At 39.5% G+C, this 25,061-nt stretch overlaps 1 protein-coding gene and 1 non-coding gene across 2 annotated transcripts in view; both read right to left on the minus strand.

The window, feature by feature from the left end:
• Positions 1–1,351: 1,351 nt before the first annotated feature.
• Positions 1,352–1,429, minus strand: TRNAI-AAU. The gene has a single exon. It is a non-coding gene; the product is annotated as a tRNA-Ile (tRNA).
• A 12,148-nt stretch (positions 1,430–13,577) lies between these two features.
• Positions 13,578–25,061, minus strand: part of EFHC2 (EF-hand domain containing 2) — a 156,183-nt gene continuing 144,699 nt past the window's right edge. Inside the window, exons 14-15 of the mRNA XM_036305029.1 lie at positions 24,444–24,549; positions 13,578–13,789 (exon numbers count right to left, since the gene is read on the minus strand). Of these exons, the coding sequence (XP_036160922.1) occupies positions 13,688–13,789; positions 24,444–24,549 (208 nt within the window). The 3' untranslated portion in view covers positions 13,578–13,687. The remainder of the gene's footprint in view (positions 13,790–24,443; positions 24,550–25,061) is intronic.

Raw genomic sequence — 25,061 nt, forward strand, 5'->3', positions numbered from 1 at the left:
ATGTTTTTGAGGTTCATACATGCTGTAGCATGTATCAGCACTCTATTTCTTTTTATGGGTGAATTATGTTGCACTGTATGTTTATCCATTCATCTTTGGATGAACATTTGGGGTTTTTTTCCTTTTTTAGCTATTGTAAATAATGTTACTATGAACATTTGTGTTTATTTGTTTGACTACCTATTCTGCCTTCATTTTCTATAGAAAATTCTGCCTTCACTGGGTATAGAATTCTACATTGTTTGTTTTACTATTTCAGTGCTTTAAAGATGTTGGTCTGCCTAACCGGTTTGGCTCAATGGATAGAGCGTCGGCCTGTGGACTGAAGGGTCCCAGGTTCGATACCGGTCAAGGGCATGTACCTTGGCTGCAGGCACATCCCCAGTAGGGGTTGTGCAGGAGGCAGCTGATCGATGTTTCTCGCTCATTGATGTTTCTAACTCTCTATCCTTCTCCCTTCCTCTCTGTAAAAAATCAATAAAATATATTTTAAAAAAAAAAAAGATGTTGGTCTACTATCTTCTTACTTGCATTTTTCTGATTAAAAATCTGCTAAAATCCTTATTTTTATTTCTCTGTATAACTTGTCATTTTTAAGTGGCTCCTTTTAAGATTTTTAGTCTGTATCTAGTTTTGAGCTGTTTATGATGTACCTTGATATGGATTTCTTCATATTTCTTGTGCTCATGGTGTTTTTGAGATTCTTGCATCCATGTGTTACTAATTATCATAAAATTTGGAAATTTTAACGCTATCATTTCCCTGTTTTTCTTCTCCATCTGCTACTACAATTACATATTAGAGTGATTTAACTTGTTTCACAGATCACTGATGTCACATTCCCATTTTTTTTATCCCATTATTTTTACTCTCTGTGTTACATTTTGGATCATTTCTATTGCTATGTCTTCAAATTCACTAATCATTTCTTCTGCTAAGTCTAATCTTCCATTAACCTCATTTATTATATTTTCCATCTCACCTCCCACATTATAGTTTTTATCAATAGAAGTTTGATTTTGGTCTTCTTTTATAAATCTTCTGTGTCTCTCCTTAGCTTTTTGATCATATGGAAAATAGTTATAATAGCTGTTTGGTTGTCATTATCTGCCAAATTATAACATTTGTCTTGGTCTGGGTCAGTATTGATTTCCTCATTGCGAATTGAAGTTTCCTTTTTTTCAAGGCTAGAATTTTTAAATTTGACTTTAGACAGAGAGAGGAAGGAAGGAAGGGAGAGAGGGAGAGGGATAGAGGTAGAGGGAGAGAGGGAGAGGGAGAGAGGGAGAGGGAGAGAGACATCAATTTATTGTTCTACTTATTTATGCATTTATTGGTTGATTCTTGTATGTGCCCTGAATGGGAATCAAACCCATCATCTTGCCATATTAGGACAATGCTCTGACCAACTGAGCTACCAAGCCAGGGCAATGGCTAGTAATTCTTTACTGGATGCATGACCTAGTGAATTTTACCTTTTTGGGTGCTGCATATTTACATGTTTTTATAAATATTCTTAATTTTGCATGGGGGATGTAGCTAAATTACTTAGAAACAGTCTGACCCTTTAAGTCTTGTTTTTAAATTTTGTTAAATAAGATAAGAACCATGTTTAATCTAGAGTTAATTATTCCTCATTACTGAGGCAAGAACCTTCTGAGTACAATACTTCATTAATTATGAAGTCAGGTTGTTGAAAATAGCCACTATTACCAATTTTGTGTGAACATTAGGTACTCTTCCCTCTAATCTTTTCAGGTGATTCTCTCCCTAATCTTGCAGTTTCCTCAAATGCATTCATTGCTCAGAACTCAGCTGAATATTCAAGGGGTCTTCTGAAGATCTTTGAAGTTCCATCTCTATGCAGTTTGCTCCTATGAAGTAATCTGTGCTGTGAACTCTAGATCCCTTGGTATTCCTGGATTCTCACCCGCATCTCCTCTAGTCAGAGAATCCACCATATTCTGTGGGATTGGCTGAAGCTGGTCTCCAGGTGACACTACCTCCTTTCTTTCTCTTCTCTCTCTTTTTTAAAAAGATTTTTTAAATTGCTTTTTAGTGAGAGAGGAACATAGAGGGAGAGAGACAGAAAGATTGATGTGAGAGGAAAACATCAATATCCCTCCTACACACCCCAACCAGGGATCGAGCCCAAAACCCCCACCCTGACCAGGAATCAAACCAGCAACCTTTTGGTGCATGGGGCGACACCCACCCAACCAACTAAGACACAGCAGGCAGGGCTACCTCCTTTCTCTGCTCTTCTCTTCTTCAGAGAGATGCAAATTAAAACTACAATGAGGTATCACCTCACACCTGCCAGAATGGCTAACATCAACAAATCAATGAACAACAATTGCTGGCGAAGATGTGGAGAAAAAGGAACCCTTGTGCATTGCTGCTGGGAATGCAGACTGGTGGAGCCTCTGTAGAAAACAGTATGGAGTTTCCTCAAAAGTTAAAAATGGAACTCCCATTTGACCCAGTAATCCCACTTCTAGGAATATATCCCAAGAAACCAGAAACACCCATCAGAAAGGACATATGCAACCCTATGTTCATAGCAGCACAATTTAGAATAGCTAAGATTTGGAAACAGCCTAAGTGCCCATCAGCAGATGAGTGGATAAAAAAAAGCTGTGGTACATTAACACCATGGAATACTGTAAAAAAGAATGATCTCTTACCCTTTGAGACAGCATGGATGGACCTGGAGAGCATTATGCTAAGCAAAATAAGCCAATCAGAGAAAGACAAGTATCACATGATCGCACTAATATGTGGAATCTAAGAAACAAAATAAATTGAAAAACAAGACAGGACCACAGATATTGAAGCATGAGACAGACTGACAGATCTCAGAGGCAAGGCAGGAAGGAGGATGGGAAGAGATTAACAAAAAACTTATAAGCATATATGCATAGCCCATAGACAAAGACAAAAAACAGGTGAAGATCTGGCAGGGTGAGATGGGTGGAGGAAGGCAAAAGGAGGAGATTAATGGGGGACATTTGTAATATTCTCAACAATAACATAATTTTTTTAAAGTTAAAAATCTTAGCAAATCGGATCCAGCAGTACATCAGAAAGATCATACACCATGACCAAGTAGGATTTATCCCAGGGATGCAAGGATGGTACAATATCCACAAATCAATAAACGTGATACATCACATAAACAAATTGAAAGAGAAAAACCACATGGTCATATCAATTGATGCAGAAAAAGCATTTGACAAAATTCAACACCCATTTTTGATAAAAGCTCTCAGCAAGGTGGGAGTAGAAGGATCATACCTCAACATAATAAAAGCCATATATGACAGGCCCACAGCCAACATCATACTCAATGGACAAAAACTAACACCATTTCCCCTAAGAACAGGAACAAGACAGGGATGCCCCCTCTCACCACTCCTGTTCAACATAGTACTGGAAGTGTTAGCCATTGCAATTCGGCAAGAAGAAGAAATAAAAGGCATCCAAATTGGAAAAGAGGAAGTAAAACTGTCCTTATTTGCAGACAACATGATATTATACATACAAAACCCTAGAGACTCCATCAAAAAGCTACTAGACTTAATACATGAATTTGGCAATGTAGCAGGATACAAAATTAACCCCAAGAAATCTGAGGCATTTCTATACACCAATAGTGAACTTTCAGAAAGAGAGATTATAAAAACAATCCCGTTTACCATCGCACCAAAAAAATTAAGCTACCTAGGAATAAACTTAACTAAAGAGGTAAAAGACCTCTACTCAGAAAACTACAGGACGTTGAAAAAAGATATAGAGGAAGACATAAACAGATGGAAGAACATACCGTGTTCATGGATTGGTAGAATCAACATCATTAAAATGTCCATACTACCCAAAGCAATCTATAAATTCAACGCACTTCCCATTAAAATACCAACGGCATACTTCAGAGATCTCGAACGAACTCTCCAAAAATTCATCTGGAATAAAAAAAGACCCCGAATAGCTGCAGCAATCCTGAAAAAGAACAAAGTAGGTGGGATCTCAATACCAGATATCAAGTTGTATTACAAAGCCACTGTTCTCAAAACTGCCTGGTACTGGCACAAGAATAGGCATATAGATCAATGGAATAGAATAGAGAGCCCAGAAATCGGCCCGAACCAATATGCTCAATTAATATTTGACAAAGGAGGCAAGAACATACAATGGAGCCAAGATAGTCTCTTCAATAAATGGTGTTGGGAAAATTGGACAGATATATGCAAGAAAATGAAACTAGACCACCAACTTACACCATACACAAAAATAAACTCAAAATGGATAAAGGACTTAAATGTACGACAGGAAACCATAAAAATTCTAGAAGAATCCAAAGGCAACAAAATCTCAGACATATGCCGAAGCAATTTCTTCACTGATACAGCTCCTAGGGCACTTGAAACGAAAGAGAAAATGAACAAATGGGACTACATCAAAATAAAAAGCTTCTGCACAGCCAAAGAAACCATCAACAAAACAACGAGAAAACCCACTGTGTGGGAAAACATATTTGCCAATGTCATATCTGATAAGGGCCTAATCTCCAAAATTTATAGGGAACTCATACAACTTAACAAAAGGAAGATAAACAATCCAATCAAAAAATGGGCAAAGGACCTAAATAGACACCTTTCAAAAGAGGACATTCAGAAAGCCAAGAGACATATGAAAACATGCTCAAAGTCACTAATCATCCGAGAGATGCAAATCAAAACAACAATGAGGTACCATCTCACACCTGTCAGACTGGCTATCATCAACAAATCAACAAACGACAAGTCCTGGAGAGGATGTGGAGAAAAAGGAACACTTGTGCACTGCTGGTGGGAATGCAGACTGGTGCAGCCACTATGGAAGACAGTATGGAGTTTCCTTAAAAAACTGAAAATGGAACTCCCATTTGACTCTGTGATCCCACTTCTAGGAATATATCCCAAGAAACCAGAAACACCAATCAGAAAGGATATATGCACCCCTATGTTCATAGCAGCACAATTCACCATAGCTAAGATCTGGAAATAGCCTAAGTGCCCATCAGTAGATGAATGGATTAGAAAACTGTGGTACATCTACATGATGGAATACTATGCTTCTCTAAAAAGGAAGGAACTCTTACCATTTGCAACGGCATGGATGGAACTGGAGAGCATTATGCTAAGTGAAATAAGCCAGTCAATGAAGGAAAAATACCACATGATCTCACTCATTCATGGATAATAGAGACCATTATAAACTTTTGAACAATAATAGATACAGAGGCAGAGCTGCCTCAAACAGATTGTCAAACTGCAGCAGGAAGGCCGGGGAGGGTTGGGGGGCAGGAGGTAGGGGGGTAAGAGATCAACTAAAGGACTTGTATGCATGCATATAAGCATAACCAATGGACATAAGACACTGGGGGATAGGGGAGGCTAGGGGACTGTCTAGGGCGGGGGGATAAAATGGACACATATGTAATACCCTTTGTAATACTTTAAGCAATAAATTAAAAATAAAAAAATAAAGTTAAACATACATCAACCAAAGGATCCAGTCCTTCTACTGGCCACCAAAGTACACCCAGTAAGTGCACCTTCCAGATGGTGGAGACTGACAGGATATTCTCACTGGTCACAAAGCAAGTTCTCAAGACATCGAACAAGACAAACTACACAACAACAGAAACAAAGCCCTATCTGGTTTGGCTCAGTGGATCGAGCATCAGCCTGAGCACCGAATGGTCCCATGTTTGATTCTAGCCTAGGGTACCTACCTCGGTTGCAGGCTGGACAATACTAAGTTGAAAATTACCACCCATGCTCTGATGTATCTCAAATATGTATCTCCAGTCCTGGCCATTTTGCTATGATTCAGATCTGATAATCCAGTTGCCTTATCAACAGTTCAACTTTTCTGTTCCACAGGCATCCTAATCTAGCAAGCCCAAGGCAGAACTCTTGATCCCCCTCAAACCTAATTTTTCTCCTGTGTATCCCAGCACAATGAATGACGGCACCATCTACCCAGTTGTCAAAAGGACCCAACCCCAATTTTTATTTATTCTTCTTCCTTATCTCCAACATTCTGAATGTGACATGAATCTCTCTACTTCCTACCAACCTCACAACCTCACTGGCATTTCATTAATTCAAATCACCCATCAGGTCTCTGGCAACAGCCTCCCATCCTCCTCATCGACAAACTCACTCTTGTAGTTCACACACATAAAGCAGCCAGAGATTGTTAAATATAGACATTGTATTTTCATTCTTTAGATAAAACTCTCCCAGTAACTTCTTAGGCTCTTAGAATGAAGTTTAAATTCTTTAACATGAGTTACACACACAAAGTGGTCCTTATTCCCATCCTGATTCCCCTCTATATATTGTCATCCCTTGCCACTTAACTTTGTCACTCGCCACACTCCAGTCATAAACTGGGGATATCTGCAGCAATTTGAAATGACTTCCCAGCACCTGTTCTGTATTCAATGCGTGGCCTCGGCATTAAGAGCAGTGGTAGCAAGGAAGAAAAAAGCAGGCAAGTTATTTTATCAAGTTCCTATGTTGGTCAGATGTTCTTAATATAGTTTAAGAAAACTGAAACACAAAAATTACTTTGGTGGAACTATTTCTTTTTTTCACTTTTTGTTTTATTTTTATTGATTTTAGAGAGGGGAGAAAGGATGGAGAGAGAAAGAGAGAGAAAGAGAGAGAGAGAGAGAGAGAGAGATCAATTGGTGCACCCCAACCAGAGATCGAACCCACAACCTAGGTATGTGCCCTGATGGGAATCAAACTCACAACCCTCTGGTGCATGGGAAAATGCTCCATCCAACTGAGCCACACCAGCCAGGGTTGGTGGAACTACTGCTAAAGGAGAATGCATTTTGTGTTTTCCACCAAGCCATCAGCCACTCTGGATTTTGATATTAGAGTGGGGTCATAGCAAGCATTCCCCCTGTTGTTGGCTTTACACAGATGCAAAGCAGTGCTCAGGAAGCTAGGAGGTTGATGAAAAAGCCTTGTTGGTTTGGTATATTTGAACTATTCACCACTTTGAATTAAATGTGTGTATTCTATTCCAGTGGTTCTCAACCTGGACTGCACATTAGAATAACCTGGAAATCTTTTTTAAATCCTGATTTCTGGGCCTCATCCTCTGGAAATTCTGTTTCTTTGTGATGGGGTGGGGCCGCAACATGAGTAACAAAGAAACAGAATTTCCGGAGGATGAGGCCCAGAAATCGGGATTTTAAAAAGATTTCCAGGTGATTCTAATGTGCAGCCAAGGTTGCGAACCACTGCTCTATTGAAAACAGGCAACGTGGTGGGGCATCCCCTTTTCCCTCTGTAACTTGCACAGCATCAGACCTCCCTGCTTAAACTAATGAGTATTTAGAAGTAAAGGCTCCTACTGATTCCAGCCAGTCATTAATTTTCTACTTGCAGGGAAACCATGGAGTTTTTTTATCCAGCATATTTTTCAGCCATTTCCAGTTGCTTTACAGCAGCAGTGCTGAACCTTGGGTTCCTGTGCCAAGCACCAGACACATAATGGGCAGAAAAGTCCCTTTGGAAGGAATTTTACTGGAGACCAGAAACCAATGCAAAAGTGAACATTCTAGTTTCAGCACTCTTAGTTCTGGGGAATGTAATTGACCTTGAATGAAAATATTAAACATTATTTAAGCCAATATATAACCTGTTAGAAAAAGGTAAGTGGAAGTGAATGAAAATTTCTTAAATTAATTGCACAGTCAGCACTACCCTTTGTAATGCTGTTTGCTCCATTATTGCTCCAGGTTTATTTGCTAAATAGCTTCATTGATCTTGCCTCGGTGGATTTTCCATTTCTACACATTATAGTCTCTTGAGAATTGAAAAGACTGTGCATCTGAAAATGCTCAGTCAACTTCAAAAAACTTTTCAAAAAGGTCTTAACCTGCCTTCAACTTGATGGAATTCAAACTTTACTCAAACAAATATTAGAGCAGAGACTCATCACTTAAGTATATGTTCAACATTATTTGAAAGCTGTTTGAAAGGTCATTTACAGACTGTAAGAGAAGCAGAATTTGCGACCCCAAATTATGTCTCTTTGGCATAAGTATCATTTTAGGCTGGGTTTAAAAAAAAACACCTGCAGACACAGAAAAAGCTCTGAGTAGGAGTCACCATTTTGTAAGAGATAATTGCGCTTATAAGGGAAATCTACAATTGTGTGTCTCCCTTTTTGTCCCAGGAAGAGCAGGGTGACTAAATCTCTAGAAACTCTTATCAATGGAGAAAGCAATCTTAAATCTTAATCTTAAACCTCAATCTTAAATATTAAATTAAATATAAAATGGAGAAGGCAAACTGAAATCTGCATAACAACATTACTTTTGTTCACTCTGTTTTTCCTGATTCTCCACCTCAATATCTTTTTTAGTCTTTAGCTAAAGATGATGTTTAAGGTGATGGCGTGCACCCATTTTTCATAGGTCTCTCCCATGTAAACAGGAGGTTTGCATATGATTAAACTTTTGTTTGTTTTTCTCTTGTTAATCTGTCTTATGTCAATTTGATTATTAGACCACCCAGAAGCACTGATTAGAAGAAAAAATGTTATGCCCCTACAAGACCAATTCTGAAGGATATTCAAAATGCAGAAATCTATATTCTTTTTTAAAAAGTCATACAAGAATTTATTTGAGCCAAAATGATGACAATTACCAAGGAACAAAATCTCAATGGATTGAGAAAATGCTCCAAAGAATGGCAGTTTTGCAGCTTATTTTATTAGAATCAAAGGAGGAGACAATTAGAGTTACATGAAACCCATTGGTGGTAGATTAAGGGGGCAGGAGAAAGCAAAAAAGGGAAATTTCTGAGATTGGATAAAAAGTAAAATGGAGAGACATACTTTTTTAAATTATTGGGGTGACATGGCTTAATAGGATCATATACATTTCCAGTGTACCTTTCTATGATATGTGCATAGTTCTTTTACATTTGTGGATACAAGATAGTTAATAACATTTATAGAGATGGTATGTGGAAGATAACAATACTGGATTCTGTGGTTTTTGTGCTCTGGTGGGATAGATGAAAAAGAGGATTACTCTGACATTTCAAAGATATGTTAGATGCAAAAAAACAATAGACAGGCTCAATTAAGGTAAAGATTGACCTTTGTCAAGGAAGCTACAGGCCTAGGACATCACTACCCGCCATGACCCACTTTTAATTAGTAATTTTTATATTCAGACTATCAAATGTGGTTACTTTGGGTCCCTGAGTTTGTAAGGCCCACCATGTAGGCCTCCCTTGAGTTTGTCAGATTTAGTATTGGCCCCCTTTCATTCACTGTTTCCCCTTTTGGTCATAAATCAATCCGAAGGATGCAATGATGACCAATCTTTTGTTTGGATAATGTGGTCCCACAGGGCTAGAAAGGCTGATTCCTAGGAAGTTTCAGTGTCAGCATTTGTCTTGCTAAACAGTGGACCACTGTGGATGTGGCAAGACTGAAACTTTGAATGGAGGTAAAGGCCAAATTTTTCTCAAAGTGAAATGCAGGTCTTATGGGCCTTTATTAGGGGAAAACACTCTGGATCATTTTTACACTTGGTCTTAGCCAAAAGGCCAAGAAGCGATACACTCTGGCTCGCAATGACCACCAGGGGGCAGACGGTCTGACCCGTAGAGGAAGGAGCCTGATTCCTGGAGGAATTAGCCATGGGTTAGGTTGCTGCTGGGGCACTGTCGACCTGAATCTGCTTCACCTGCACCCAGGACCCATCTGGGGATGTCGGAGGCCCTGTGCACAGATTTGTGCACTGGTGGGGTCCCTTGGCCTGGCCTGTGCCCTCTCGCAATCTGGGACCCCTCAGGAAATGTCGGAGAGCTGATTTCAGCCTGATCCCTAAGGCCAGGCCGAGGGGCCTCTAGTATACATATAATCGAGAACATGACAATTCATTATTCAATGGATTCTGCATTATTAAACATCATAAATATTTTGTGGAAAACTCTACTATTTCATTAAGCTATTACTGAAGACTCCAATAACCAAACTTATAGTAAAATTATAATGTATGGAAGAAGGAGACAGGGCAATGAAGAACAAGTGGAAAGAATATGAAGAAGTTATCATTCAAATTAAGATAAATAAATCCAAGTTGGAAAGACAAGAGTTTTTGTTGTTGTTTTTAATTTGGAGATATTTTAGCTTTTCATCAAGAATTCCCTATTTGAAAGAAGGAATGGCAATTTAAATATCTGAAACACATGACTGAGTTGTCCATAAAGCCTGGAAGCTCTATGAAACAGCACAGAAATCACAATGACCAGCTTAAAACTGGTTCTGCTCCTTTAAAACAGATTGGTGATCAATACAAGCCTTGAGTTATTTACAGAGACAGCACTACCCATGTGCCATCCCTGTCCTCTATTCTCACACCTCTCCACGGAACCAAAGAATCAGGACATGACCAGAACTTGCACACCGGAACCCTTTCAGAGTGAAGTGTCTGTTGTCCAAGAAGTTTTGGTGCTGAAACCCCTTACCATAAATGACCAAGTTCCAAGGTCCTCCAGTTAAAACTCACCCAGCCAGCAATTCCACATACCTGTTCCCCTAACACACCTTATACCTGTAAGCCATTGGGTAGTTTAGACTTTTGAGCACTAGCTTCCCCATCCTCTTTGCAACTCCAATTTTTCCACTGAAATTTTTAGTGTTCAGTGTTGGGCTCTGCTGAGCATCGGGAAGGACAAACTCTCTTTCTGTTCAGTTACATCTACAACCCTAAAAAAAAAAAAAAAACTTCAAAGAGCATAGCATACAAAAAAACAAAGACCAAGAATGGTATTTTAACATTAATTGATCAAATGTAATCAAGTAGGCAAAATGTTTCAACTATTCTAACTTGAAAGTTACAGTGCTCTTCTTCTCCTTTCTGTTGCTTAGAATTTTAACTATTTTAGTAAGCACTAAAGTTGATCCATAACCTGATCCACAATACTCTTCAAACAGGTCCAAATAGTTCAAATAGATTAAAAAGGGGGGGAGGCAATTAAACACTGAAATTAGTCATCTGCCGAGAACATCCATACTTTACAAAAATGACTCAGCAAACCACTTAATGTGAACTTCAACAGCTTTTAACCAGTTTCTTATGAAAAAGACAATTTGATTTGGGCTTTCAAATGACTTTATCAATCATTCCCACAGTTCCAGGAATACTAAGAAACAATTCATTCTTAGCACAAAAGATTTGCCTATATTAACCTTCAACTCACCCAGACATCTACAGGCAGCACTTGCTTTTCCATCAAAATGAGAAAATGTTAGTAGCTAAAAATGTAAGTATATGCTAAGGTTGTAAAACTTTTAAAAAGTATTACTCTGGATAATGGCAAAAGTTGGAATTTCTCTTTTTTAGAGAGAAGAGACAGAAATTCCAGAATGCTTCCCCAACTCCCCCAAATATTTGAGTCACAGGGTTTATTTGTGCTGAAAACCAGTTATCTGCTGCTTGAAACCTAAACAGCATTCACCAGCATTTTGGGACCACCTGGGACCAAAGGGGTGTGTTGGAAGATTTCCAGATGGATTATAAGACAATTAATTGATATTTACATAACAAGAATAAATGTTTTCCCTAAGATAGCATTTCCCTTCAGTGCCATCAGACCTCCAGCAAAAGGGGGCGGTACAGAAATTCTATTACATTAATGGTCTTTGTTTTTCTGGCTTTGGCATTTATTAACTAGTGGGAGCTGTTTATTGGGCCATAAACTTTACTAATGGGGATATTATCTCGAAATTATAAATCTCCTTCAGTATATGGCTTAGTTATAAAAAGAATAATTATTTAAAGTGTCTGTATGGCTGCAGTGTATCATGTTTATCGGCATGATTCCTATAATGGCCATTTAATTGCTAGTTGTGAGTTGAACTTCGAATAACCAGGGCAGTGACACACATCTATGCAAAAGAATAAGCAGTTGTCATCCTACAAATTCAGGAGCATATCATTGGTTTGCTGCCTTTTCTCCTCCTACTTCTCAAATGAATTATTGTATAAGCCTGTGCAAGGGCTAAATTATCTACATATTTAAAATCTTGAGGGAAAGACAACTGACTGAAGAGTTGAATAGGTAAGTGACAAATATGTCAGCTTGAAAAGTTCCAGGAAAGTGTCATCCTTCTAAAATCTTGTTCGCTGGGGACTAAAAACGTATCGTGACAAAATGGCTTGGCAATGTCAGTTGTTTTAAAAAAAAAAACAACAACAAACAACCTGGGACAAAATTCAAGTAGTCAAAATTAGATTTTTGTGGGTAAATGGTTCTAGTATGTAAATTGAGTGTTCTAGTTTATTGGGAAGCCCTATGGGGTCTATTCTAACAATGGCATATGTAGAATTATCCTCAGTTTATATAAAAATCATTTATTGATCAACTTTATATTTAAAAACTGAAAAGGCCATTGTTGTCGAAAAAATTAGTATGTGTGAGTGGCAGGAAGCCAGCTCATTTCTAGGCAAGACGCTGCAAATGTGAAGTGAAAGAATAATGAGATAGAAGGGCGCATGAGATACCATCAGTACCTCTTCCTCTCCCCAAAGCAGTCCCTGAAAGGTAAAGGTTAAAGTCCCCTCTCCACAGGCTTCTATTGTCTCTGAGAACACCAGGCGACTAGATTATGGTACATGGCACCCAACACTGAAGACTGGGGTAGATTGGGAAAAACCTCTCGAATGAATTCCCAGATGTCCATGATTATAAGTGTTAATGAAATATACACTACATGACAAAAGTTCCGCTGAGACTCATAAATGTATAGGCCTAGAAGGAAAATAAAAATAGAACTGGAGAAATGCAAGAGGGAAATGCTATAGTCTTAGAATATTTAAACCTCTGGGGTGGGTGGTATGTGTGTGTGGAGAACGAACCAAAAAGATCTCTCAAACTTCAGCACTCACATTCTTACATATTTTAGACATAATACATTGTGATCCTACTAAAATTATATACACATGCAAATATTCCTAAATTAACAAACTAACTTTAGATATAAAAAGGGCACTAAATTTTAAACACTGCACATGTTTTCATTTCTCTCCCACATTTTTACGTGCCCAAGAGTATGTGTTGCAGGGATGGGGTAGTCCTTTTCTTCTCACATATTTGCTAATGTCAGAAAATAAGTATCTTCACTCTAGAGGTCTAAGGATTATTTTGATAAGATAGGCTGCTACAAAGTTTAATTATACAGGTAACAAACATGTAAAAATATTTCAAAAATGTTTAATACAATCATAATTTATTGCTTTGATATAATTTGATTTTATATTGCTATGTATAGCTGTCAAAAGTCATTTTCTTTTTATGTTGCAATAAATCAAATTTGTTGTTTGCAAAATTACCATAAGATTCTTTGACATTAATAAATCATACATATAATAAAAATGTTCAGTGTTTCTTTAAATGACATTTTTAATAGTGCTGGTATATCAGTATATAATATGATGTTCTGAAAAACTAAAATGACAGAAAGAAATTATAGTCTGCAGATTTCAATTCAATATGACCCTTTTTTCTTTATTGTTTTTAATGAATTTATACCAACTGAAATAAAGTTGGCAAAATTACAGCAAGGAATCAAACGGAGTTGAGCAAAATTGGCATGGTTACTCCACCTCTAAGCCATACACGTCCTTTAAAAATTGAAAATAGTCAACGTTTTTGAAAGGAATAGGTGATGGCATCCCAAGCCACTCATCTTCACATTTCTAAAAAAAAAAGGAAAAGAAAGAAAGAAAAGGATTGTAATTAAAACCACATTTCAAAGTCTAGTTTTGTAAATGCAACATTAAATTGTTTCTCGTTATATAAGCTCTTGGCAAATATTTTCTTTTCAAAGCAGACATTTCTGCAGTCCACTTTTGGATCACAAGGACTTTGTGGTACATTGGATTCTTGTGCTCAATTCTTCATCCCTCCCTGTATTAGAATTATACACCTATTATCTCTGAGATGTGACTTTGCAACACCTTTCATGGAGTTTTTTTAAAAATATATTTTTTTATTGATATTTTACAGAGAGGAAGAGAGAGGAATAGAGTTTTAGAAACATCAATGAGAGAGAAACATCGATCAGCTGCCTCCTGCACACCCCCTATTGGGGATGTGCCCACAACCAAGGTACATGCCCTTGACTGGAATCGAACCCGGGACCCTTGAGTCTGCAGGCCGACGCTCTATCCACTGAGCCAAACCAGTCAGGGCTCACGGAGTTGATTTTTTTTTTTGTCCTTTTGATATGGGGTTGGCCATCTGACTGGCTTTGGCCTATATAATGTTAGCAGATGTACCAAACATAGGCCCTAATGTGCTGGCATGATTTGGCTTGGCCTCCTGTGCCTCTGTCATAGCCATGAGAAGAACATGGCCCATGAAGCTGCTGCTGGTCGGAATGACACAAGTGGAGCAAGTAGAGCTGGAGCCAAATCCAGCTGATGTACAGGCCTATGGAGGAAAAAAATACCTGCTGTTAAGAACCACTAAGCCCTGGCCAGTTTGGGTAGAGCACCGGCCTGCGAACTGAGGGGTCCCAGGTTCGATTCCAGTCAGGGGCATGTGCCTTGGTTGCAGGCAAATCCCCAGTGGGAGGTGTGCAGGAGGCAGCTGATTGATGTCTCTCTCTCTCTCTCTCTCATCGATGTTTCTGGCTCTCTATCCCTCTCCCTTCCTCTCTGTAAAAAATCAATAAATATACATGTCTAAATAATAAAAAAAAGAACCACTACAATTTCAGGGGAGGTGTCTGTTTGTCATATAGCAGTAGTAGCTCCTCTTATGCTTAATTAAGAATTCATTTTTTTAAAAGCCAAACTACTAGCTATACAGGCTGCTTGGTTACTGTTTCTTCAATCTAACAATGGGAAAAAACACTGGATCATTCACAATATGCTCTTGGGGATAAGCTACTTTATATATACTTCATATATATGTAGCATAAATATATACACATATACTTATTATATATGATACATATGTGTGCTAATTTCATAAAAATAAATACCTTCATTCAAGACAGGTTTAAGAATTTTATGAGGTAAGTTTCAACAAAATTTTTTAAGTAATAAACGTGTCAAAGAGATTTCAAAAAATCTTGTATATATAAATCTATACAGACACACATATGCACATGCATACTTTTTATTTATTTTTGCAATGGTCAATTCATATCAACATCAACATAAGAGGAACAGCCGATAACTGTGGCTCCTTAAATTTCTATTTTCAAGGATGATTATTTTATATAAGAGGTGCTATATGTTACCTACAGCTAAATTGGTATCCAAAACCACAAGGTACCACAGAAACACAAGTAAGGCCTCAATAATTATATGTGATTAAATTGTGGAAGCATTCTGAGTAAGTGATATTTCACTTGGATCTTATAGAATAGGGAGCAGTTTAGCAGGGGATTAAAGTCATGAAGGCTATATCAGGCACAGCGAACAGCAGAAGCAAAAGCCTGGAGACTGAGAAATCAATTTTTGAGAAAGGGTAACTTGTGCAATGGTTTGGGGCACAAAGAGGCAAGAAAGGCAGTTGGAAGGAAAAGATGGGGCCAAACCAGTGCCAGTTTATACTCTATGATGTGATTAAAGAAAGTCATTGATGCATCTCAGCCAAAGAAAGCTGATTAGAGATTAATTACACAACTGGGATGTATGAAGAATGAAATAAAGCACCATCACTTTGGAGGTTACTGCAATCCTCCTGGGGAGAAATGAGTGTGTCATAACCAGGGCAGCGGCAGCTGGGATGCATAAGAGCCACATCTGAAAGCTTTTGCTACAGTAAAACATATAATACCTGCAAGGTGACTGGTTTGAAGTGGTCATAAAAGAAAGGGATAGTGTTATGGGTTGAATCGTGTCCTCTCAAAAAACTGTGTTGAAGTCTTATTATTGCAGTAACCTCCAAGCTTATGGGGTGCTAAACACAAAATTTGGGGATAGAGGCCCTCCTGGAGAGGGCATAGGAGCTCCTCAGCCTTTCCCTATACCTTGCCCTATGCCAGTGATGGCGAACCTATGACACGCGTGTCAGAGGTGACACGCGAACTCTTTTTTTTTGGTTGAGTTTTCTTTGTTAAATGGCATTTAAATATATAAAATAAATATAAAAAATATAAGTCTTTGTTTTACTATGGTTGCAAAGATCAAAAAATTTCTATATGTGACACAGAACCAGAGTTATGTTAGGGTTTTTCAAAATGCTGACACACGGAGCTCAAAAGGTTTGCCATCACTGCCCTATGCATATCTTCCATCTGGCTCTTCCAAACCAGTCATCGGTAAGTAAAATGTTTCTCTAAGTTCTATGAGCCACTCTAGCAAATTAATCAAACCCAAGAAGGGAACCTCTAACCTACAGCCAATTGGCCAGATTCTCAGGTGACAATCTGGACATGTAAATGGTGTCTGAAGTGGGGAGGCAATCTTGTAGGGCTGAACCACTAACCTGTGGGATCTGAGGCTATCACTGGGTAGATATTGTCAAATTGAGTTGAATCATAGGACACACGGCTGGTGTTGAGAATTGCTTGGTATAGAGGGAAAATCTATACATTGGAATTGGTACCAGAATTATAGCCAACCCGCAATTTTAGGAAGATTTCCCAATTACTAGTTTAAATAAACTAACACAAATCAAATTGGAATCCAAAGGAGGGTAGGAAGCAGGAGCTAAGCCTCAAGCAACTTGGAAGAGGGGATATCAATTAAGTAGAGAGAAAAGATATCCCTTCATACTTTTTGCCCATACTTGGATCCACCTAAAGAAATAACATGGCCAATATCTTTGTAAAATAAATAGATCTTTGGTGACAGGAGAATCCCTATATTACCATGCCCAATTATTCTAATAAATCCACAAAAGCTCTAAACATTAGAATATTTAGGACAATTGGGGCAGTGAGTTAAAATCGCCTTTGTCTTCATTGACCTTTTATTCGTCCTACACCACAAAATGCAAAGAAAACTCCAGATTATATTGTATTCCCAGCAGTGCATGTAAATTTAAGTGGAAATAACTGCATGGTAATTTTACAACAGGAGAGCTCATCCACAACAGTCCCCCCTCTCCCCCTTCAAGATGAGGGTGAGCCTGCTTGTGTTTCTGTAAAGGAGCTCCCTGGATGGTACATGTTGGAATCTTAAATGTCTTTGTGTAGCAGGCCCTGCCAGTGCCCTTCCCCATTCCTTCACCCTCTCCACTTGGCTCACACCAGCCTGACTTCCAACCACCAGCTCCCTTGCACTTGGGGTGAGATAACTCTGAGGTACCTGTTGGCTATTGCACCCCTTGCACTTGGGGTGGGCTAACCTGTTTGGCTATTGCATCCCTGTGTTTCTCAGAGGCATTAAGCTCCAGTCATCCACATTTGTTACTGATTTAATAATATACCCTATAAGCTCCTTTTCTTCCATTTCTCACTTCTCCAATCCCTTACTAGTGCTCTTTTCATCCCCACGCCCCTAAAAAACTATTTATGTTCCAAGCTTTGTTTCTAATTTAGCTTCTAAAGGAAGTCAAACGAAGGCATTATGCCATCTTGCATTTATCAAAACTAATAAAATATCTATGAAAGTCACAAAACATCTTGGAACAAAGCAACTTCTTGACAAATTGTGAATAAATTCAGAGTTTCCAATGTGACTTTCAGGTAACTCAAGAGATAGTGCCCAAATTTCCAAAAAATAAAAAGATCACTTTAATCTGAAGCAAAGGGACATGTGCCACATAGCATTTTATGAAAAAAGGAAGAACTGTGAAGCACTGAGTAAAATTCAACCACAATGCAAAATCCTAATTCTAAAATGGCTGGGAATCATTGTTTGCAGCGGACCCCATGACATCTTCCAAGCTGGCTGTCACTAGAGCTACTTAAGATGTCAAACAAGTTGGCAATAGATTACTTGTTCATCAATGGTGAAAAAATGTAGCTGCCAATTATAAACTCACACACCCTTGAAGTGGGAAGCAAAGATGGCACTGGATGGAAACCCAGTAAATAGCAGCTGCCCAATGAGACCAGCAAAGCTATGAGAGAGCTCATGGGCCCTGGATTTATTTGCTTTGACATTTTTAAAAGGAAATTTAATTGGATTATGTCTCCTTCTAGTTTAAGATTTTCTACTGTAGTACTGGCCACCAGATGCATGAGGGGAAAAGATCAGGAGCCAATTAAATTCCATGCTTCAGTGAAACAAGGTTATTTTTATTCTTCCCAAATGTAAGGCTGATAGAGTCATGTTAGTGATTTCATCCTACTATTGCCCTCCCTTCACTTGAAAAAGGATGTTTCTACAGGAAATATCTATGAATTTGTAGAAAAGTCCAGTAGTGTGCATGGAATTGAAGTTGTGGTTTTATTGGATTTTCTTCCTTGTAATAGGTTGACATGACTTTGGAAGTAATCAAATTAAGTTGACAAAATCATAAAAAGTTAAGTTTCAGTAAAACAAATTAAAATTAATTTTGGAAAGATAGTTCACAAATACTTGTCAAGATAATTAAGAGTATTCTGATGACTTAAGCTCATATGTCAAGCCATGAGATCTGCTTATACTACTATGCATTTCTGTCTTTACTGTCATAACAATATTTCACAATTGCTTTCCTCTGCCCCAGACAAGGCTTCAATAAAGTTGTCATCTGTGTGAGTGTAACTAAAACACAGGTGTAACTTATAAGCAAGAAATTTCTCCTTAAAACTGCATTACATCCCTGGCCGGTGAGGCTCAGTTGGTTGAGCATCATCCCATGCACCGGGAGGTCACTGAGTCAATTCCTGCTCAGGGCACATGCCCAGGATGTGAGCTCAGTAGTGGGGGGTGCAGAAGGCAGCCAATTGATGTTTCTCTCTCCCTCTCACTTCCTCTCTCTCCCTAAAATCAATAAAAACATATTTTTTTTAAAAAAAAAAACTGCATTACAGGACAAGTAAAGTTTTCAAGGACACAGATTTTTTTGAGCTTTAGTGACAGACAGACATACAGTTCAAGTAGACATCATCCAACACTTTAAATCATTTCCCACTATGTTGTTGTTTGGTGTTAGGTAATTAGTATGTGTTTACCAGTGAGAATGATTAATAATCTATTTAATTGTTAAATTCAACCTGAAATATTAGGAAGAACTGTTTATTAAAGTGTTGGCACTACCCCCTAATTATATAATCTTTACCTTTAAGAATGCTTTTGAGTCTCTGATTCTTATCTATAAATTGGGGATGATACATTTCCTTCTCACAAGGTTGTTGGGGCAATAAAATGCCACAGGTTATTCTACCCTCTAAATATCAAAAGGAGATCCTCCACAAGTAGGGTGCCCAAAGATATATCCCAAGGTGCACCAAACTGTCCCCTACACCCACTGCCAAGGGTATATACCATACTGTTGTGACATGAGAGCTTTAGAGCCATTTGCTGATGCTTCTGCAGTTCCAGAGCTCATGAAATGAAGCCACATCCAATTTTTCTCAGAAACGTCCAAAGATAAGACGCCAGTCACCCAGTGCAACTTATAAAGTTTATATGAGGACTGAGTTTAGTGTTATTTTTTTTAATGTGACTTCTGAGATTAACCAGACCGATTCTAAACAGTGGGACCTATTTTGCCAGTTTTACAGCTACCATCTGTGAGACAGCACAATAGAATGGAAAGGGGGTCTCCAGGCTGTGACAGAGTCGGGGCCACATGCTGAGACCATAGATAGTCACATAATGGAGTGAGAGTTAAATTACAGCCCCAATGTGGGGGCCAGGCAGAGGCCTGGCTAAGGGAGCTTCTGAGAATCCAGGCTCTAGGCCACAGTCAACAGTCATAGTGGATGTCAGCTTACACACATCCATGCAGGAAAACCTCTCACCAAAGGGCAGTAGGACTAATCAAAGCGAGGCTAGCTACAATCATAGTCCTACTTAAAAATTTTACTAATTTGCTGTTAGGCCCCAGCCCTATTAGCTGAGCTCACCTAACCATCACAGGTAGGGGAGCCCCATCTGAGTTGAGGGGACCAGTCCTGACATCCAGCAGACCGATCCAGGAGCTATTAGTCTGAATCTGGCTTTATATGTTCGCTGTATGGCTTGATCTTCTGAACCCAAGTCTTTATTCTTGTAACAGACTATGCTGGATCAGTGGTCGGCAAACTGCGGCCCCTTGAGTGTGGCTCTTCCCCAAAATACCACGTGTGGGTGTGCACGTACAGTGCAATTGAAACTTCGTGGCCACACTTAAGGGGCCAAAGAGCCGCGTGTGGCTCGCGAGCCGCAGTTTGCCGACCACTGTGCTGGATCATTCTCCATTTGCCCCTTCAAGATCCATTTTGTGCCCTTCCTTTTTTTCACTGAGCTCTCCGCACTGAGGCCAACCTCTGTGGATGGCATCATTTCCTGAGCTTCCTTGTTCTCTGGATTTTGGGCGGGTCCAGCCAATGCGAAGTAGCAAGAGATCAGGGTGTTGATTCCACTTCCCCTTCCTCTACTCCCTTCCTGCCTGGCCATGGTTTGGCAGTGGCTACACTCCTCTACCTTCTGACATGCTCTAACTTCTGCACTGGGCTCCAATAATACTACCCACCCACCTCCGCTTCTTCAGACGTAGGAATAGTAAAGCCTTCCCATTCTTGCTAGTCCCTGAGTGCTCCACTGCCCTCACTGGTTCTCCTGAACCCTACCACTCCTCTGTCAAGAGTCCCTTCATTAAATCCATATCCCTGATTCCTTTGAGTGTACTATGTGTGTATTTCCTGATGAAACCTCACTGGTATAGTGACTTAGCCTATTCTGTCCCCTGAGCAGGACTGAAGGCTCAGTTCAAGCCTGCTGACTAGCCTCTGATTGCTGAATAATGCTAACTTCAGGATTCCAGACCACTGTACTCCCTGTTTTGGAGAGACCCCTGCTGAAATTCCCGGATGCCCTGACCTTCCAATCCCATGTCCTACTCAGCCTCTGGTTGGCTGACACCTGTGGTTCTGTTCCTCTTTTTTGGCTCCTCCCTGTTCAACTCATTAACTTCAGTTAAATAGGCTGCACTGGGAAGGTGTCTCAAATCCCCACTCCTACCACAAATTTCATCCATTAATGCTGTTGCGAACATATTTGGTGTTGAATCTAGTACCTAGTCCTGCTTAGCTTTCATTAGTTGAGAAGTCCTATTTCATTTCTCAGTAAGATCCAGAATTCAGGAATGAGATCCTCTTGAGGATAACATTCAGTCCAGTAAAGACATCCAGGTTCTAAGTGGTGGCAGGTGCCAATAACTTCTAAAGAACTTATTCATGGCATCTCTGGAGCTTCAGGCACAGCCAGCCTGACCAACTCATAAACTGAAGGAAGCATACAGATGCCCAACCCCTGGCCTCCACTCAGTAGCTAAGCCTGCTATTCCTTGCTCTTAACAAGCATATTGTCACATCACACTCAGGGCTGGGTGCTTCACAGCCTGGTGGATCTTGTCCTAAAGTCCCACATGGGACTTTTTCGCTATGGCAGGCTCCCCAAATGTTAGTGATCCCCAAAGATCTAAGTGACAGGTTTTCTCTGCCCAACTGGGCTCCACCAACCTACACACCTAGTCCAACTCCTCCATGGCCTCTTCTAGCATAACCACTCCCCTGTCAGTTGCCTGCCACCGTGTAAGATTCAAAATGGATGAATAAATTATTCTATATCCACACTACACTTATTAAAGAATGGCTGAGGTCTATACACATTAAACTAGAAAAATTTCCCATGATTTACTATTCAGCGAGAAAAACACACTGAAGATAAATGCATGCAGCATGACTATATTTTTGTACAACAGATGATGAAATCCCCAACACACAGGTAAACATTTGGGTGGTGGATTGAGTGAAAAGAAAAAAGGAGAGCAGTAGAAAGTAAGGAAAAGAACAACAAAGACAGTTGCTAACTAACAAAAATAAGTACGTGTCTCATTCAGGATCCCATGGGAAACAGAGCACATGCAAACTGTGGAAGTTGAGAAGAGTTTAATAAAATAAATATGTACAAAGTTGTTGGAAGTGTTTAGGGAAACCAAAAAGGGATCGTCGATTCCCTCAGGGATTGTAGCAGTGGGGTGCCATTACCACCACCCGGGGCAAAAGGGCCATGTGAGGGTGCTTATCAGAACCTGGAGTGGACAGCTGTAAGGAGAGAGCCTCCGGATAGGTGCTGTGGACCTTGGTTCAAGGAGGCAGTTGATGTCTTGTGACTGGCAGGGAGGGAGATGATTTCTCTCTCCACCCACCCTCCACTCTCCTGTCGCTGCCTTCCATTGGCCAACCCGATTGTAGGCCAGAGGGCTCAAGCCCCACTGATGTAGCTGGCAAAGGTCAGCTGCCTGGGATTCAGAGCAAAGGTAGCTCTGAATTCAGAGGGGGGCTGGAGAAAAGTCTTCATGGGGCAAATGGATGATATTCAACACATAATGGCATAACATTAAATGAAAAGGTAGAATATAAACTCTATAATTTGTATGTATAAATTAAATATTTACATGGATAAGAATGAAATATAAGTTATTAAATGACAGTACCATTTTCTGTGATGATATCTTGGATTTTAGTTCATTAAATCCTGTATCTTCAGTTATAATTATATTTATCAGATTTTTTTTCTTTTTTATTCTCTGCAGTAAAACAGATCTGAGTTAAACTTCTGACTCTACCAAACCCTTGCTAGTTCTCTAATGTCCTCATCTCTAAAAGGGGAATGGTAAAAGTATCTACCTTATAGGATTGCTATGAGTATTAAATGAGCTAATAGATTTGGAGGTCTTAGAACAGCGCTTAGCACATAGTAAATGTTCTGTTTGCTCTTATTATGGTGATGATGGTAGTCCTGAGCCTCCTAATGGATCTCCATGCTCCCTCTCTAATCTACCCACCATCCAGCCAGACCAAGCTCCCTTTAAAGGGTACACCTAATCACGTAACTTTCTTCCTTAGAATTTGTCCATGGTCTCCATATATTGCAGGACAATATTCAAAACTTATACTTGCAGTTATCTCCAGCCTTACCCTTCTCCACTCTTCCCTCTGTGCTTTCATTCCAGCCACACTGTTTCCTCCAGGTTCTGCACAAGCACCATGCTGTCCCATGTCCCAGAGTCTCTTTTGGAAATGCCTTTCCCATACCATGCCACTTTCCTATCTTGCTAACTTTTAGTATTCATCAATGAAACTTCAAGCATCACCTCCATTGAGAAGACTTCCTGTCCTTCCCCAATCCTGGTCTGACTTATAAGTAGCTCCCTACTCATCGCATTATATCCCACACAGGCTGTATCGTGCCATCCTCCAAATCATGAGTATATTGATTGACTCCCCTATCAGTAGTGGGCCCCTGACCTTTTTCTCTGGACCCCAGCACAGAACATAGAACCTCCAGAGAGTCTACACTTAATCATGATGTGTCTGAGAATAAAATTTATTTATAAATAAATTAGTTAAGGAAGTTACTGATCCAGAATTCAACCCTAGTTCTGTTTTATTCCAAAGGCCATCACTGTCTCCCAATCATCTGGAAGTTCTAAAGCTGCCTGACACTCCAGGATAGCTACATGCCTGAGGGAACTCCCCAGGGGCACCAGTCCAGGCCAGGCCAGAATGAGCTGGTCAGCAGAGATCAGGAGGAATAAATGCCTCTTTTCTGGGAGTATCAAACACATGACATTTACTTTATCAAGGGATTTTCCCAAGAAAATCAATTTCTGGAGCATGTTAAAATATAAACAAACCACCACCCATCCACCCACTCCTTAAAGACAATTGGTCCAAAGAGATCCTAGAGAATTTAGACAATTCCACAATGTTGAGAGCACCATCTGATCACATGAACTTTGTTTTCCCTAACCAAGCATTTTTCTACTAAATTTTCATTTTAAATTTGGCTCCACTGTGAAATGTGCATCCACATACTGTATTGTTTGACCCAAGGCAAACCTGTGTGTACAGACACAGATACGCTGGGGATTCTTGACATGTTCACTATTTGAGATTTGCACTTGTGGCTCATGATGATGTTACCAGAATCCCTTGATAACAGTGTTTATATCTATTTATAACTATAACCTATTATCCTATCTTCCATGTAATTGGATGTGACTAAGGTTTAAAAATTCAGCTGCATAAGAAAAGTCATCCTCTTATAGAACAGATGTTCGCTCAGCATGGAAAGTGAATTATCCTTTAACACAAATACCCAGAAATACATAAGCACTCTTTCCAAAAGCATTGATGTTAATATTTTACATAGAAAAATTACTTTAAGATAAAGGATATTATTAAGAATGAAAGGGTGGAAATGAAAGGGAGATATCACAGCTGGTTTTTAAAACAGGTATTAATTTTACCTCTTTCAAGGGCGATTCTGGGATTAATTCGGGCACTGGACTTATTCTCCAGTTCAGAGCATTGAAAAATGTCTTATAATCGACTTGTTCTTCACTGTCTTCAAACCTGAAAATATAATTATAGTGTATAATTTGATCCAAACTGCAGAATTCAGGACTAAAGTGTCAGTTTAAATGCTACCTTGAAAACATAATATCAGGGATGCTTCAATATTTGATATTTTCTTATTTATTATTAGATGGAGCTAATACTCAGAAAGATTCAAAGGAGAGAACATGGGCTGAGTTCCCTGCATGGTGCCCAACACATGCCCAAGCCTATGAGCTGTGGTGAGTCCTGTCATCACAGCGGTTGCTATTTAAAGCATCTAACACTGGTCTTGCACAAAGCAGGTGCTCAATAAATGCCCTCTTTGAAATTAAATAAACCTGGGCTCAAATTCTGGCCCTGGGGCCTTGGACACATCACTTTCTCCTCCTGAGCCTTGGTTTGCCCATCTGAAAAATGGGCTCGCATGGGCAATGGGCAGGCACAGCACCCAGCAGAGGTGCCAGGATGGTATGTGCTGGGTGGAGTGTTCTTACCTCGATGGGGTGTCAATGTCCTTGCTCCCTGGC

Source organism: Myotis myotis, unplaced genomic scaffold (assembly GCF_014108235.1).
Source record: "Myotis myotis isolate mMyoMyo1 unplaced genomic scaffold, mMyoMyo1.p scaffold_m19_p_4, whole genome shotgun sequence".
NCBI classification, from domain to species: domain Eukaryota; kingdom Metazoa; phylum Chordata; class Mammalia; order Chiroptera; family Vespertilionidae; genus Myotis; species Myotis myotis.